Raw genomic sequence first — 18,716 nt, 5'->3', positions numbered from 1 at the left:
TTTAAAAAATATGAAGAAAATTAATACAAAATGGTAGCCCAACCTAAGCAGATTACACAAGTGATCTGAAATTAGATAGGTGCCCATGTCAAAATTATAAATTGCTGCTATAAAAAAATTCAAAAAAGTATAATGCAAGGAAAAGTTAGTGTCCAGCCAGTGAACAATATACACAAGTAAACAGCTCATGATATGGCCCATAGCCCAATAATCAATGCTTTCTAAAAAGATAGTCTATTAATATACTAAAACTAAGGTAGAAGTGGGTCAGAAACAAACTCTACAGTACCAGACTACGCATGTCAGTTAACAGAAATTGATGAACAAGATTCGTGATGTGATATGGGCAATCAGTAAACCAACAGAATTCTCATAGCAATGTTCATGGGGTAACTGCATCTTCAGTATTACCATGTACAAAGTATTAATTTCTACTAACTGAATAAATTAGAGATTCACGATTACAATGCTGTGAAAGTGAAAATTACATTTTTTAGGCTCAAGTACAGTGTGTTGGAGTAGGATTACATAATGGAAGCAGGATCTTCAGCCCAACCTGTATTCCATTCCTATCCAACTGCTTTTTAAATGCTCGATTGTACCTGCCTCTACCAACATCTCTGGCAGCATATCCAGTGTGGAAAAACTTGCCCCTCAGATTGCCTCTAAATCTTTCCCCTCTCACCTTAAACCCATGCCCTCTAGTTTTAGACTCCCTTACCCTTGGAAAAAGGCCATCTACTCTTTCTATACCCCTCAATTTTATAAACCTTTATAAGTTTACCCCTCAGCCTCCTGTGCTTCAGGAGAACAATCCTGGCTTATCCAGTATCTCCTTCTAACCAAATCCTCTATTCCAGGCAACATTCTGGTGAATCCCTTCTGCACTTTCTATTGCTACCACATCCTTCCAGTAGTGCAGTGACCAGAAATGTACACAATACTTCAAATGCAGTCTAATCAGTTTTAAAACATTTTAATGCAACAAACAATGTGCTGGAGGAACTCAGCAGGTCATGCAGCATCTACATTGTTTGTTGCTCCAAATTCCAGCATCTGCAGTCTCTTGCGTCTCCATTGGAATATTTTATTGTCCCTTTTTGCACAGAACAAAAAGCAAAGTTGGTTAAAGAACAAAGTTATAAAATGAAATATGAACTACTGGATTTGACAATGAACAGTTTTGTCAATGGATAAACATCAGGGACAACATTGAGTCTGGCTGTACAGGCTCAAAAGGCTGAGGAGCACACAATGGAAAGAAAAATGGAACATACAAGTTGACAGTGAATCTTAGGTTACAGAAGTATGTAATGAGGAATGTTGCTCTTTAGAGTCTGAGAATACATAGTAGTGACAAGAACCAAGACCTGTATCCCTATTAGTATATTATTGTCACATGTACCAAGGTACAGTGAAAAGCTTCAGAGTGCCCCATACACAAGTGTATTGAGGTAGTAAAAAGGAAGACAGAATGCAGAATATGGTGTTACAGTTACTGAGAAAGTGCAGTGCAGGTTAACAAATAAAGCACAAGGACCACAATGAAGTAGATTGGAAGAACAGGAGTTCATCTTTTAGCATAAGACAGGTCGGTTCAAGATTTTGATAACAGAGAGATAGAAGCTGTCCTTGATCCTGGCGGTAGATGCTCTCGAGCTTTTGTATTTTCTGCCTAACAGGAGAGGGAAGCCAAGAGAATGACCCGGGTGGAAGTGGTTCTTAATTACATTGGCCTCTTTCCCAAGGCAGTGAGAAGTGCAGATGGAGTCAATAGAGGGGAAGGTGGTTTTCATGGTGGACTGGGCTGTGTTCACAACACTGCAATTTCTTGCAGCACAGATGTCATGCCATGCCAAACTGTGATGCATCCAGATAGGATGCTTTCTATGGCACATCTATAAAAAATTGGCAAGAGTCATCAGGAACATGCTGAATTTCCTTAGCCTTCCAAGGAAGTAGTGCTGGTGTGCTTTGATTCCACTGTTCACTTTACCATCAGCATTTCATGCCAATGATCTCAACCTTATTACTTAAAAAGTATTTTTTTGCCCTGCCCTCAAGAGTTACCAGATTCCTACAAGTCTCAATGTCCTTAATCCACTCTCAGATATTCAGTTTCCCTGAGTTAGTTCAGTCTCCAAAAACCCACAATAGTACGGGAAGCACTTGGGGGTTCCAACCACCATAAAGTATGTGCAAGTGAACAACTGGGCAGTCCAGCTAGCACAATGAAAATGCAGCAAAGCAGTGCCTTGTGAAGCACCTAATGGATGGTTCATAAAAGGAAAAGAGAAACACCATAATCAAATGAGATAGGGAGAAGCAAGAATTGCTATTCACATCTTTTTCCAGTTGGCACATACTCAAAGTTGTTTCTGTGTTTCACATTCGGACATTTTACTTTGGAATGTTTAGTTAGATTAAAGTGTTATATAAATGCTGAGATCATGACCTGCTGAGCTTGAATCACAACAAAGGAAAATGGCAGCTAGGGAAGGGGATGCTCATTGGGAGGGAGAGGTTCAGTTGAGGTAGCCTTTAAAAGACTAATCTTATTTTGGAAGACTTCAGCTATATTTCCCAATCAGCCTATTAAATCCTTTAATTTCTGCTGTCTGCTTTTTCCATTATGTGAAAGTGCATATAATAATTGTTTGAAACTCAGTTTCTAGGATTAGCAGTAAACAATTCAAAAAATAGTCAGTGTTTAAACACTAATGAAATGTCCCACAGTCCCTAATGCAACTTGCATTACTGGTGGAAATCTTGCAAAATACACGACCACCCATCTTCCTGCTACACACCCAGCTGGATCACAAACTTCCAGTTGACTAGCTCCTATCAGCCATATTTACTTACAAGTGATTAACTTTAAAAAATAAACCACGTCTCTGTTACACAAATCACAGTAAAGTTCCTACTCAGCTATTTCCTCACCTCTGACCATTATCTTAAAACTTAACTCTTAGCCAGATATTAATATAAAAAGGCTTCCACAAGAAAATATTCTAAATGCATTCAAATGGTTCATTCCAGGAGTCTGATATTTCCAGATGATAAGCGTGCATTTTACCCTAAGCACACTTCACTACTGGATTAGGCACTAGCTTCAACATAGCAGACATTGACTACAAAACGCCCAGCCAGTTGTTTCTTACTCTGATGTCCAGTGAATGTGAATAATTTGCATCAACAAATCTCATGGCAAAATTTTGAAACAATGCCAAGCTTGAAATAGTCCAAGCAAAGGCTTCAAAATTAAAAATTTAATTAATGCAATAATGCTCATGTGTCATGGGTACCATCTCATCAAAATTTTTGATTGCTGATACATTACCGTAATAGCTCAAAGAAAATATTTTATTGTTCTGTTCCATTGCACTTTACTTCAGTATACATTTCCTGTGAAGTTAAATAAATTATACTTGTTTATTTGAAGAAGTCTGGCCTTTGATTATACTGTTGCTTACAATTTATGAGTTTTGATCTTGGTAATGGTGCGATTCTCCAGCAATGTATGGCTGGGCAAATAGCAATACCATTCTTTGACATCGTTTCACAGAGTAACATCTATATGATTCTACTATAAAAATATTGGGCATAGTGAGACACAAAATACACCAGAAATATTATACTGAAAATAATTTGAGATATGACACAAGTACAGCACAACATTTGAGAGGATTAGGCAATTTTGAAATGATTCCCCACAATTTCTCCTCCTCTGGGGTTTTCCATGTATCACGTCTGGGCCTGTTGCAAATAATTGATAAAGACTAATTGCTATGTTTAGTCAATAATTATTGTTGTGTGAACTAGCTGCACGTTCTGCCCCTCTCTCCCAGCAAACTGCCCTGACCTCAAGTCCTATGTTCTGAGCTCTTACCTATTTTGACTGAAACTCTTTACAATTATTTACTTCTCAACACTGATGGCAAAGCAAAGGAAGAATAATCAAAAGCATATTTCAAAAGAGAATTGGATTAAATACTTGCAGCAGAGAAAACAGCAAGGCTATATATTTTTAAAAAATGGAGATTGAATGGATAGCTCTTTGCAAGAGCAAGCACAGGTCCAATGTACTGAATAGTCTTTCCTGCTTCTAATGATCCTTAGTTACACCAAGCTCAGGTGCTGTAAAATAAATTTGGTAGGACCAACACAGGAGGCATTTGCACACCATTATACCAGATCTGTGGCTCCCAACACTTTGAATCAAAGCCCCACATTCACACTCTGCAATTCCCTCCCAACCTATAAATTTTGCTTTTATGTACATTTTAACAAATTAACTCATTATTCAAGTTCACAGATCCACTGATTTTTGCTATTCCCCATCCAACCAAAGGTGTCACACACCCCAGGTTGGGAATTACTGTACTAAGCTCTGGGCAGAGCTACCTCACACCAAAGGATTACACAAACACATCAGCATTTCTAGTGAGAAAATGCCAGATGGCAGGAGTTTCAATGGGCGAAACTGAGACTTGATAAGTTGCAAATATACAGCATACCTGAAATTCTACTAGCAAGGAGCAACCACCTGAGTGACTGGATTACATTGTACCCAGATCTAACAGCTGCTAATTCAAAAGCTAAATGCCAACAACAACCTGCATTTAAACAGCAAAGTTTTTCACAGCACTAATTACATGAACACTGATGCCAAGCTAAATAAAGGAGGCAGGTTAAATGACTAGAAGTTGGCTAGAGCCATGAACTCAAAAAAGGATTGAAAGGTTTAGTAAGGAAATTTCAGAGTTTAAGGCCCTAGAGATCTGAAAGCATAGCTGTCAATAGTAGGGTGAAAGGAGCAGGAGAAACAACATAATAGAATTAGAGATGCAGGGTTTGAAGGATTGTAGAGTTGAAAGCTGTAACAAATAACAAGATTCAAAATCCTAAAGGACACTAAACTCAAGTATGAGAAATTGGTGATAGGGAAAACACAGGATGGTGTGTATTAAAATACAGTCAGACCACGAGCCAATTTTCAGATGACAAATGAGATGCTGGACTTAAATAATCACTTCTGTGAGATAACAAAAGCACGGATGAAGAAGCCAAGAGAGGAACAGAAAACAAAGTAGAAACATATTGTGGATCGGGAAGCTCAACAGTCACAAAGTCTGGTTCAGCACATAGTGGTCAGGGAAGCAGATGGAATCAACAGTAAAGGAAAAACGTTTGTGGCAGCTGAACCATCTTTGATCTTTCCAACATTTAGGTGAATTGCAATTCATCCAGGACCGACTGGTAGCCTGACAATGCAGAGCTGGCAAGGAGGGGAAAGAAAGGTGTCAAGAGATAACTAACTCGCAGTCCGATTACACAGAGCTGTGAAGGGGGCCAAGGGTTGGGGGTCATCCACATGTACACAACATATGTTTTCAGAAACAACTGCCAAAGGGCAATTTGGAAATTAGAAGGGGGGGGGGGACAATGATAGATGCAAGGATAAGACAAGATCTGTGCAAACCCAAAGAAAATCAGGTACAGGAAACCAAAATAAGTACGTTAGCATAACTATTAGCAACAAGTAAAACAGTAGCCAAAGCTTCAAAGCTGCAGGCATGACATATTCCACTTAATTTATGGGACTACTACACACAGCAGGAACTGAAGGTTGTATTTTAATCCTAGAATACATGCCTGACAGCATTAAATGCAGTTGTAAGTGCAGCACATGTGAAACAGTTTTTCCAAACACACATAAAAGAATGATTTACCCCCACCCTCTGGGAAAAAAAAGATAGTCACAGAACTTAAAGCAGTGGCATGCCTTTATCTGAAAATACCTTGATTTTCATCCTGTCTCCAGATTGCAAGGAGAAATTATTGACACCCCTCGGGAAAAAAAAAGTAGAACTCGTGTGACCAAGACTGTAAAATGCAATCGCTCTGCCCACCTCCCCCAAACGCTCACTTGCGGAGACTGGACTGAAGCTATTGATTTTAGGCTTCAAACTCTATTATCAGGGTGCAGTGGACTGCTCGTCTGATGCCCCCCTTGCCCGGCTCACCGTGACCCCCCCCCCCCAACCATCAGAAGGGGTCTGCGGACGGCGACAACCGCCCTCCCTGCCGTCAATTCCCGTCAACTTCGGCTCCTCGCCCGGAGAGTCTGGGAGGAGTGGAAATGATGCGGGGGAAAAAAAGAGAAATCCGCCGCACTAAAGTGATATAAATAAAACAAAGAGGGAGGGAGGCCTAGTCACCGACAAGTGGTGAGGAGGAGGAGGAGGAGGAGGAGGAGGAGGAGGAGGAGGAGAAGGGGGGGGGTGGGGGGTGGCCTCTCTCTCCCTCCCTCCGCCCCCACCCTACCCCGGCTCGACAGTGACCCGAGAGGCGAGGCTCCCAAGCGCCTGGGCTCAGGCGCCATGTTCGTCGCACCGAGCAAGCGACCCGGGCCGCCGCCGCTCCGCCCTCACCTTCGCCACTCGTGCTCCGGCCGCGATCCGCCACCCATCCACCGGCGACGCCAGGCTCCCGGGATCCGCCGAGCTTCCTATCGGAGAGGGGAGTAGGGTGGATGGGAGGGAGGGAGGAGGGGTGTCGGGGGTGGAGGAGGTCAGTTGGCGGCTCCTTGCTCCGGTCCGCCTTCGCCGCCGTCTCTCCCTCGGGCTCGGCCTACGTTCCACATAAACACCGAAGCCACGGCTCAGCGGCAGCCGGCGCCCTCCGCAGGCCACGTCCCCGTTCAGCAACCTCCCTACCAGCCGATCCCTCCCTCCAATCCAAACATTCCTCCAATCCGATCGCGCCAATCTGACCTCTCCTCCAATCGGATCCCTCCTCCGGTCTATCTGACGTCCCCCTCCAATCCAAACATTGCTCCAATCCGACCGCACCAATCTGACCTCTCCTCCAATCGGATCCCTCCTCCAGTCTATCCGACATCTCCTCTAATCCAAACATTCCTCCAATCCGATCCCTCGCTCCAATCCAGGCGCTCCTCCAATCACATCACTCTAATACGATCCCTCCTCCAATCGAAAGGAGCTCCAATTCGAACCCTCGAACACGACCCCCTTCCAATCCAAGTATTAATTCGATGTGATTACGCTGATCTGACTCTTCCTCCAATCGAAACCTTCCTTCAATCCGATCACTCCAATTCGAAATTTCTATAATCCAACCACGCTTCTGATCCCTCCTTCAACTCAAAAAAATGTTCCCATTCGATTTCTCCATTCCTTCAAGCCACTTATGTTTGCAATGCACTGTACTGCTGCAAAAAGCTAATTTTCATGCCACTTATACCCTGGATGTGCATGCCCATGACTATAAACTTGAACTTGAAACTGTCTCCTTCCAATTTGAATCTCTACCCTCAACCCAAATGGCCCTCCAATCTGCTCTAATCTAGCCCCTCTTCCAACCAGTTGTTGCCTCCAAACCAAACCCTCTCTCCAATCCTATTCTCCTCCAATCCCTTCCCTATCATCCAATCCTCATCTCTAATCACATCTCAACAATACAAGCTTGCTTATATTTCTAGGGACACAGAAGGAGGCTATCTGGTTTGTTGTTTCCATACTGGTTTCCAAGGGAGCCATCCTATCAGCCTGTTCCCTCTTCTTATTTCTCTATAGTACTGCAATTTAATTTCTTGCACACACCCATCAACTCCCCTAGCATTCTTTTTGCCAATGGTAGAGAATAGTGTTTTTTCAGATAAGAAGGAACAACCAATGTATGGGATTATTGGTCTTCTTAATGTGCAAATAATACTGTAATAGTAAATTTCAAAAGGAAATTGAATAAATACTTGATGCAGGAGGAGGTGGGGAGATTGAATGGGATGGGGAAAAGAAAGTGGGGATAGAATTGGGGGAAAAGATAAGAAGTGGAGAGAACGGTGGGTGGGTAATTGGAGGAGCTAGAGACTGCAGGAGATGTGCAGGAGGGGATAGGGAAACAGATTGGAGGAAGGGTAGGGACTGAAGGCTTCGGTAAGTGGTTGAAGGAAGAGGTGAGAATTGGAGAGAATAAAAACAATTTTATGATTCCGCAATAATTGGGACAATTGTACAATGTAGAAAAAAGGAAAAGAAACTTTATTCTATGGTTGTGGTAACCTAAGACATGACAGTGGTGAAATGCTCCTTTTCCAGTATCCTCTCTGCTTTCAAGAGGGGAGATATTTATGGGTTGGGGTTTAATATTTGTGGGACCCCTATTTTCTTTCTGCTGATAGCTTTGGATTCTCTTTCCTATGATCTTGGAAGATGCTTAATAGTTTGCAAATCTCTCTACTGACATCACACATTTTAGACTTTGTTTCTTTGCTAACAACTTACCAACATTTGAAATATGCAATCACTTATCCATTGTAATTATATTGCTTTGTATAGGCCTGTTATTCTTTGACTGTATCTGTTTCCACTATCCCTCAGGGCAGTGAATTCCAAATCATAACTATTCATTGTGTGAAAAAGATATTCCTTATGTCACCTTTGATTCCTTTAATTCCATGTCCTTTGGTTCTATTTTGCCTTGAAGATTCTTTGTCGTTTTATTTTTTTTCTCCACTTCCTGAAAGCAGAGAAGGTACTAGAAAAGAAGCATTTTCCTGTTTCAGACACCCACAGACATTCCTATCACAACCATAGAATAAAGATTCCTTTCCTTTCTTTAACATTATAAAATTGTCCCAATTACTATAGAATCATAATAATGTTACAGTAAAAAGGGAAGGCTAATTGGGCCATTGGTCTGTACGGCTTTTATAAAGCAAACCAGTTAGCAATCTATTCCCCAACTCTCTCTGCACAGCCCTGCAAATTCCTTTCCTTCAACTATTTTGAATTTGCTTCCACCACCCCTTCAGGCAATGAATTCCAGATCATAACTACTTATTGTGTGAAAGGTTTTCCTTATGCCATCTTTAATTCTTTTAAATCTGAGCCTTTGGTTGTCAACCCCTCTGCCAATTGAACAGTTGGTTTTTTATTCACTTGTCCAAACAATTATGATTTTTAACACTTCAATTAAATAAGTTCTCAGTCATCTCTGTTATAAGGAAAACAACTCCAGATCCTCATCTCTATCCAAATAACTGAAGTTCCCCATCATAGGGTCACTCCTAGTAAAATGTTTTCTACGACCTCTTACAGGCCTTCACATCCTTCCTAGAGCGCAGGTCTCAGAAGTGGACCCAACATTCCAGCGTATTATTGAGGTTCTGGATAACCTCCTTGTTTTTCAACTCTGTATCTATTTTTAAACCATAGAATCTCATTTGCCTTTCGAACCACTCACTCCACTTTGAACAAATATTGATGAATGCCCCTCTGTCCCCCAGTGTTATATTAGGGTGATTGATTTTCTGTTTTATAATTTCTCGATAAAAAGATTAAGTTCATTTTGTATCATTTTGCCATCCTTCTAGCCTTGCCAAGTCTAGTCAGATCAGGTGTGCCTCCCTAAGAAATCAATTTATTGAAACAAATTCTCTGTATACAAGATCAAGAAGTGATCTCTCTGTTGTTTCTCTCACTCTATGGATAGCCAATCATTTCCTGGAACCTCCAGGTGATGTGCCAGATGCCTTCTAATACAAAGGAGCCCACTATTGGGGCACAAAGCAGATAAATATCTCCTCAAGCTCAGAGGTAGTCCCTGGTGCACCTCAATTTCTAACACAGAGATTTGCCCCATCATAGATTTTTAGAGCTAATAAGAGGAAGCTAATTAGACATTACTGTTTGTTGACTTAGGAATGTTTGGGTCTTGTGGATTGGTGTTTGACTGTTGTCTCCTTTACCTAATATTGAAGCAAACCACAGTGAAGAGGAAGGATCTCTACCTTGCTGACAGTCAACACAGGCGCACCTCAAGAATGCGTGCTTAGCCCACTGCTCTACTCTCTCTACACTCATGACTGTGTGGCTAAGCACAGCTCAAATGCCATCTATACATTTGCCGATGACACCACTGTTGGTAGAGTCTCAGATGGTGACGAGGAGGTGTACAGGAGTGAGATAGATTGGCTGGTTGAGTGGTGTCGCAACAACAACCTCGCACTCAACATCAGCAAGACTGAGTGTGAACTTCAGGAAGGGGAAGTCGGGAGAATACACACCAGTCCTTTTTGAGGGGTCAGCGGTGGAAAGAGTGAGTTCCTGGTGTCAACATCTCAGAGGATCTATCCTGGGCCCAACACATTGATGCAATCATGAAGAAGGCATGCCAGCGGCTCTACCTCGTGAGGAGTTTGAGGAGAATCAGCATGTCACCAAAGACTCTTACAAATTTCTATAGATATATAGTGGAGAGCATTCTGACTGGTTGCATCACAGCCTGGTACGGAGGCTCCAATGCACAGGATCACAAGGGGCTGCAAAGGGTTGTAGACACAGCCAGCTCCATCATGGGCGCAACCCTCCCCACCATCGAGGACACCTTCAAGAGGTGGTGCCTCAAGAAGCAGCATTCATCACTCAAGACCCTCACCATCCGAGACATGCCTGCTTCTCATTACTACCATCAGGGAGGAGGTACATGAGCCTGACAACCCACACTCAATAATTCAGAAACAGCTTCTTTCCCTCCGCTATCAGATTTCTGAATGGTCCATGAACCCATGGACACTACCTCGTTATTCCTTTTTTTTTACACTATTTATTTATTTTTGTAATTTATTGTAGTTTTATGTTTTTGCACTGTACTGCTGCTGCAGAACAACAAATTTCACATCATATAAGTCAGTGATAATAAATCTGATTCTGATTCAGATCCAGGTTTGGTCTCTGATCTGTGCTGAATGTTTTAATTGCAGTCAGAGATGGCAAGGACCTTATGGTTGACCTCTGTGATCCTGGGTTGAGAAGGGATAAAAACAGCCAAAGAGGTTATTGAAAGAGGCAGGAGAGGAGCTTGCTGGGGCCTTGATGAAGGTTTTTGTATCCTCACTAGTAACAGGTGAGGTCCCAGAGGACTGGAGAGTAGTCAATGTTGTTCCTTTCAAGAAGGGAAATAGGGATAATCCAGGAAATTATAGCCTAGTGAACCTCACATCAATGATAGGAAAGCCATTAGAGAGGATTCTTAGGGATAAGATTTACACGCATTTGGAAAAACATGGCTTGATTAGGGACAGTCAGCATGGCTCTGTGTGGGGACAGGCCATATCTTACCAACTTGAGTTTTTTGAGGAGGTGATGAAGGTGATTGATGAGGGTAGGGCAGAGGATGTAGTTGACATGTCTACATTGACTTTAGTAAGACGTTTGACAAATTCCCTCGCGGAAGGCTGATCCAGAAGACTAAGATGCACGGGATCCACGGTGAGTTGGCAGTTTGGATTCAGAACTGGCTTGCCCATAGAAGACAGAGGGTAGTGGTGGAAGGGTGTTATTTTGGCTGGTGGTCCATGACCAATGGTGTTCTGCAGGGATTGGTGCTGGGGCCTCTGTTGTTTGTGGTGTATGTATAAAAGTATATATATGTAAAAATCTATATGTAAAGATTGGTGGAGCCGTGGATGATGTAGAGGGCTGTCAAAGGGTATAGATCAGTTACAGATACGGGTGGAGAAATGGCAGATGGATCTCAGTCTGAGCAAGTGTGAGGTGTTGCATTTTGGGAGGTCAAGTGACCTCTGGGAGGAAAATATACAATTAATTCCAGGACCCTTAACAACATTGATGTCTAGAAGGATCTTGGGGTCCAAGTACATAGCTCCCTGAAAGTGGCCACATAAGTAAATAGGATGAAGAAGAAGGCATAATGGCATGCTTGCCTTCATTGGTCAGGGCATTGAGTATAAGAGTAAGGAAGTCATGTTGCAGCTATATAAAACTTTGGTTAGGCTGCACATGGAGTATCGTGTGCAATTCTGGTTGCTCTATTAGAGGAAGGATGTAGAGGCTTTAGAAAGGGTGCAGAAGAGGTTTACCAAAATGCTGCCTGGATTAGAGGGTATGAGCTATAAGTGGTTGGACAAACTTGAGTTGTTTTCTCTGGAGCATTGGAGGCTAGGGGAGAGACCTGATAGAAATTTATAAGATTACGAGAGGCATAGATGGGGTTGAAGTGTCAAGTACTAGAGGACATTCAGTTAAGGTGAGAGGGGAAAAGTTTAAAGTTGTGTGGAGCAAGTTTTTTACACAGAGGGAAATAGGTGTCTGGAACAGGCTGACAGGGGTAGTGGTGGAACCAGATCCGATAGTGGCCCTTAAGAGGCTGTTAGACACATGAATATGCAGGGGTGGAGGGATATGGATCATGTGCAGGCAGAAGAGATTTAGTTTAATTTGGCATTGTGTTCGGCACAGACATCGTGGGCCAAAAGGCCTGTTCCTGTGCTGTACTGTTCTATGCTTTATGTTCTAAAGTCATGGCTCCTGGTTGATATTAAATACTGGAAAGAATGAGTGTGACAATATTGGGTAAGGAATTGTCAGGTCATTTGTGATGCTTTACATGATCAAATTGCTTGTCATCTCTCACTTATACATGAATAATAATGACTTTTACATGTTACTGAAGGACAGGCGTTGCCTTTGAAATGATAACATCTCTAAAAAGGAACTGGAAGTGGGTTGGGGGGGGGGGGGGAGAACAGGAGCGAAAATGATGTCTGGCCATTTTTTAAAGAGCTCCGGGATTTGCAATGAGGATTGCTCATCTTAATTTTAAAGTGGAAGTTCAGAACTTCACTTCATTTGCCTCATAGAATGAAGTCTATAAAAAATCAGATGCGAGTCTTACAGGTTGCGAGTTTGAAATTAACCCACCACTGTAATTCGAGCTGCTTTTAGCATTCTCCCCATGGATGAAGTGCTAAAAGCAAATAATGATAGCTGTGCTTGATTAGAGAGTTCCTGTTGTTGCATTGGGATTGCTAACTGCTCTTGTTAATAGCTGCTGTCATCAGGTGGAGAGGAACAGGTGCAGCATTCCTCAGGGGAGACTAAATTCAAAAGGTGAACATTTTCTTCCAGCCAGACCTGATGTGGGCTTGTGGACACCTGATCAAGCTGTGCAACAAGTGAGGCCAGCACGCTGCCAGCTTTACTCTTAACACAGTGTAAACAAGTTCGCCATAAGGAATGTGTGAAGAAATAATTGTAGAGTTGCAGAGAGTGAGAAGGTTGTGACAGGGTGTTTCAGCAAGGGTGTGTCAAGACAACAGGAGACTGGTTGTGTGCAATGGGGGGTGTGCTGCTGAGCAGGGTGGTTCGATATACATCAGCATATAAAATTTCAGCTCAATTCCATAATCAAACAGGAGAAAATAAAACAGATGAGAATGCAAGACTAGAATAATACATGAAGTTTTATATTTTGCAGCAGCCATTCTCTTGCAGCATCTTTATTCAAACTGGTCAAAGTTGGAGAAAGGACATAGCCAGCTTCTAATGTGGGCAGTCATATCTGAAGGTCTACGTTCATTCCTCGTTTTTATCCATGAGACTCATATGCATCACTCTTAACAAGAATCGACATTAAGATTTTTACTTCAGAATTTGTTCAGTTGGATTAAACATCAAATGTCCTTGCCTAATGCTCCTTATGTGGAGGGCTATCTGGGAGGGAAGAGTTAGATAGATCTTAGAGAAGGATAAAACATTGGCACAACATCGTGGGCTGAAGGGCCTGTACTGTGCTGTAATGTTCTATGTATGTGCAGAAAGACATCTTAAGTTAATTTACAGAACAGAGGGAAAGGATGATCCAGGGAGAAAGAATACGGAGTGGAACGGAGAGCATGATTGAAACTTTGAAAGGGTTTCAAGAGGCTGACAAAGTGAGAAAGCGGTGAGTTTTAGTTCCCCACTTGGGAAGCTCCATTTCAATAAAATGTCAGCGACATATACTGTGCCAAAAGTGGGTTGTACTTACTTTCATTCTCACAATGTGCAATGGCATCTAAATGCATCTGATTCTTCTTCCACTGAATTTAATGGATGAAAATTCTAGTGGTTTCAATTAAGGAAGTGCTATATTCTCCACCATATTTTCCTTCTGCACATTCTGTAGGCAATGTTTAAAGACTTGGTGGTAAAAAGGAAATTCTAAGGTGTGTTTTTTGAATCAAAGTGAAAATTGCCCCGTGTTGCTTAATCAGTGCATGAGTTGCCAGGGGGTCGTTGTTTTCAGAGGTTCATTGAAAGCCACTTTGTGCAGGATGGTGCTGCCAACAGAACAAACTTATTCACATCATTGTCACCGAGTTCTCTGTGCTGGACAAATGACAATGCCATAAGTCATCTCTTTGAGGCAATCACTGAATTCATAAGTAAGATTCTTGTATCTCTTAAACTCAGGGTAACCGTAGCAGCCACTGCATCTTGTCTCACATGAATAAGAGACTGTTGAATTTTCTGATCTTTTCAAGTAGAGCAGGAACAGAGTCAGGAGAGTTCCTCACATCATCTGTCTGCTGGATAAATCTCAGAAGAAATTGAAATGTAAAGGACCACAGGCCAAGCATCCAGGATATTCAGAATGCCATGGCTTTCTTTTACTACTAGCTGGTGAATTGTGAACCACAGAGTGGGCACGCAGAAACATCTCCTACTGGATTCCTTCTTCTTCAGTCTCTTGCCTCTTCTACGTATCACCTCTCAGCTTCTCACCTCACTCGTTTTCATTGCCCCTCCTCCACCCCACTGACTTGCCGCCTCTCCAGGTGAGAGGACTCACCTAGCACCTGCCAGCTTGTGCTCCTCCCCCTCCCCTGACCTTCTTATTCTGGATTCTGGCCTCTTCCCTTCAAGTTCTAATGAAGGGTCTCGACCCGAAACGTCGACTGTTTATTTCCCTCCATAGATGCTGCCTGATCTGCTGAGTTCCTCCAGCATTTTGTGTGTGTTACACAGAAGCATTAAATCATTAACTTCAGTGGAGGGAGAATCAGATAGCAAATTAATAGCACATTTTCCAGTCTACATCTTACCTGGGCAAAGCCTAAAATCCAAGTAGTAAAGACAGGGGTTTACAATCAGAAGCATGGAGACGACAATAATAATAGGAGTGCAGGACTCTCTGACACTGATATGGGCTGCAGCTCTTTACATGAATCTTAATTCTTAGAAGGACATATGTTATCAACTTAGTGTTCTTTGTTTGGTTGGCACTAATTGTGAAAGTTAGCATTCACATTATGAACAGCTGTTTGCAGCTGTTCATTTTCAAGACTATTGGCCACAGTATGAAGTGCTATGACACTACAATTTAAAATGCTCCATCTTGAACATTGATCTCCATTGTGTTTCTGGCTCCCCCATCCCTTATTATTGCTAATGTATTGCTAGGTTCTATGGAACAGCTCAGATTGTATTTTGATCTGTCTGGTCTGATCTCAAACCGCCTCTAAATCTGGTAAAATTGAAACAATCAAAAAACATGGTCACACCCCATGATTGGTACCACAAAATTAACTTTTGAACTGAAACCCCCTACCCACTCGTCTTAGGCTGAGAGGTAGGAAGGGCTTCCTGTATTGGTATATGCAACAAAAACATGCATACAGTTAACATTTTAATTTCTCCCTACATGTTCACTGTCTCCAGGTGGTATAAGATGCTACCATAATAAGATAGACAGATGGTTAATCTGCTTACAGTGTCCCAGGAGTAGACTGACATTGTATATAATTAGATTTTAGTTCTGATAAACTGCATTTTATACTTTATGTTGAAATAATGCGTCTGCAGTAATACTTTCCCTGTTCTTCATAATCACTGGAATAACATAAAAACCACATACAATAAATCCAAGTGAATAGTGAAATGGAATCAACATATTCCATCTGTTATCGGGATTCGGTGCTTTACAACATTTTTTCAAAGCCAAATGAACAATAATGCACTTATGCATGATGGTTAACATTAGCTCTGCCAATTAAAAGCTAGATAACATTACATTTCAAATGGCTCATTTAGTTGGTTGTGATTAGTGATCAAATAAAGTTTAGAGATCATTCTGCCAAACTAGAATAAATGGAAGCAATAAAATCCTTCCACATCACTGTTCAACAGAACTATCATTGAATGGCAGGTATCTTCACAGAGAAGATGGCAGTTATCATTTTTTTCCCCTTTCATAAACTTGGTGGTCAAGATGTTATTGTTCATTTTGTTAATATCACTAAATCATGGCCTTGAAATTAAGTCAAATTCTGGTAGGATATATGGAATAAAGAGCAGAGGAGCATTGATGTATAGAGAGACGTTGGGGTGCAAGTCCATTGCTCCCTGAAAGTGGCAACACAGGTGGATAGAGCAGTGAAAAAGGTATCTGACATTCTTGCATTCATAGGCTGAGGCACTGACTGTAAGAATTAGGACGACATGTTGCAGTTTTACAAAACATTGTTTAGACAACACCTAAAAGTTCTGTATACAGTTCTGGTTGCCACCTGACAGGAAGGATGTGGTAGAACTAGGGAGAGTGCAGAAAAGGTTCATTAGGATGTTGCCTGGAAATGGAGGACTGCAGTTATAAGGAGAGATCGGACAGGCTGAGCTTATTCTCAATGGAATGTAGGAGGCTGAGGGGTTTATAGGGGCATGGATAAGATAAATAGTCAGTACCTTTTTTCCCAGAGCAGGGGATTCTAGAACTAAATGGCATTGCTTTAAAGTGAGAAGGTGGAAATTTAAGGGGGATCTGAGAGGTAAGTTTTTCACACAATAGTGAATATCTGAAACGCGATACCAGAGGAGGTGTTGGAGGCAGATACCACTACAAAGGCATTTGGACAGGTACTTGGATAAGAAAGGCATAGAAGGATACAGGCTTAATATTGGCAAATGGGATTAGCGTCAATAGGCGTCACGTTCATCATGGACGAGGTGGGCCAAAATGGACAGTTTTCAAGCTGTAGGTTTCTATAATTCTATGATTCCAAATGTAGTAGGCCACAGACATACAAATGCCTGTTCATATGAGGTATTTTTTCTGAGGTATTTTAACAAATACGTTAACCTATTTGAAAATGGTTAATGAAATCTTCTGCTAAGTGAAAGTTTTACCTCTATGATTGTATCCAATTCATAGGTCATGGTTTCCAATCCCACTCTGAAGATTTAGGCACAAAATCTAGATCCATACTTCTCTGCAATAATATGTGAGTGCTACGCTGTCAGTTTGGTAGACTTAAAGGATCCCAAAGCAATATTTATGAAGAATAGGCATTACCCAACGCTTATCTCTCAACCAAGTTAACTAAAACAAGGTTATCTGGTTTCTTACCTATCCACTGTTTCCACTGCATTTCCCAGCATCACAGTGTGATTTCAAGGCCATGATTTAGTGATATTAACAAAATGAACAATAATATTTTGACCACCAAGTTTACGAAAGGGGAATAAAATGATTACTGCCATCTTCTCTGTGATGATACTTGCCACTCAATGATAGTTCTGTTGAACAGTGATGTGGAAGGATTTTATTGCTACCATTTATTCTAGCTTGGCAGAATGATCTCTAAACTTTATTTGGTCACTAATCGCAACCAACTAAATGAGCCATTTGTAAAGTAATATTACCTAGCTTTTAACCACACTTCAAAACTAGGAATACAAAATAAAACAGGAAATGCTGGACATACTCAGTTGGTCAGGCATCATCTTTGGAAAGAGAAACATTTCCAATCAATGAGCTTTCATCAGAACAATGGTTTGCTTCTGGATCTGAAGTGATTTGAATATTCTGAGATTACAGAAGGGTCAATATCAATGCAAATTATTTACAGAGTTTTCTTTTGCCGAGCAGCAATGAACAAAAGAGAGTCAGATACTTTTTTGTGAATTCTGATCCAAGGATGGATTTATTTTTGGAATAGCTTTAATAAACCAAGGGGGTAGATTTACATGTCCTGGACTCCAGGTGTAGAGTTGTACCACTGTGGCAATTTTTCTGACCTGCTATTCCACCAGTGCAGTTGTTCTCTGCAAGTTAAGGCTTAGTGTAAATTTACTAATAGGTTTCGCACAACATTTCTAATTGATCTTCCATTCCCCACTAGTTAAAAAATATTTCACTATGTTTAAAAAAAATCTTGATAATTTATGTCTTTGAAGGACAGAGCTCCTTTGGGAAACCACATACAACTATAGCACTAAAAGTAAATACAAAGGGAAGTAACATTTCTTTCTTGAAGCTTGTTAGAATGTGACCTTTAATTATTGAATCATCTTTGAAAAATACAACAAAGGAATTTCTTTATTACTAATGTACAATTAGCATAAGAATATATTCAAAGAATTTCATTTATCAACTATATTTTCAAATTATTTCCTTCTTTGGTAGAAGGTATGGCACTCGTACAAAAATGGAAGCCTAGCTTAGTGCTTGAAATGCTAAAATTGCACTGAGCATAAAGCCAGGCAGGATCTGTTTATGTTCCAGGCAGCACAAATTAAATTTCAGCGCTGTATTAGTGACATCAAGGATTGGATTTATAAAGTAACTCCCGCAACAATTCATCACATAGAAATTAATGATAGCTCCACAAAGCACTTAGTTTTTGCAGCTGAATCCCTGGTGACTTAATATGTGGCTCTACATACATACACTGTTCAAAAAATGTTTGATTTTCAGCAGCAGGAGCTGCAATCTGCTCTGTATTTTATATGTTAATATGTGCAGAAGCTGTATTTCTTGCCAGGGTAGGAGTGTCATCTGAAGCAGTGGAGCGTGAAAAGGACAGCAAGGTGTTAGCTGAGCTGTGCTTTATAAGCATCAGTATGAGAGAT

General features: G+C 41.2%; 1 protein-coding gene across 3 annotated transcripts in view; it reads right to left on the bottom strand.

Annotated features, from left to right (window-relative positions):
* The window catches only part of zmynd11 (zinc finger, MYND-type containing 11), a 140,102-nt gene extending 133,313 nt beyond the window's left edge, over positions 1-6,789 (bottom strand). For 2 of the 3 annotated variants that reach the window (XM_052016510.1, XM_052016511.1), the window contains exon 1: positions 6,435-6,789. Coding sequence is in view for 1 of the 3 variants with exons in the window: in XM_052016511.1 (XP_051872471.1) it covers positions 6,435-6,472 (38 nt within the window). In the remaining 2 variants the exon portion in view is untranslated. The remainder of the gene's footprint in view (positions 1-6,434) is intronic. The other variant, XM_052016509.1, reaches the window with a different exon arrangement.
* Positions 6,790-18,716: the final 11,927 nt, after the last annotated feature.

The sequence above is a fragment of the Pristis pectinata genome, chromosome 5 (genome assembly GCF_009764475.1).
Source record: "Pristis pectinata isolate sPriPec2 chromosome 5, sPriPec2.1.pri, whole genome shotgun sequence".
NCBI classification, from domain to species: Eukaryota; Metazoa; Chordata; class Chondrichthyes; order Rhinopristiformes; family Pristidae; genus Pristis; species Pristis pectinata.
This window is presented reverse-complemented; position numbering and strand designations above follow the sequence as displayed.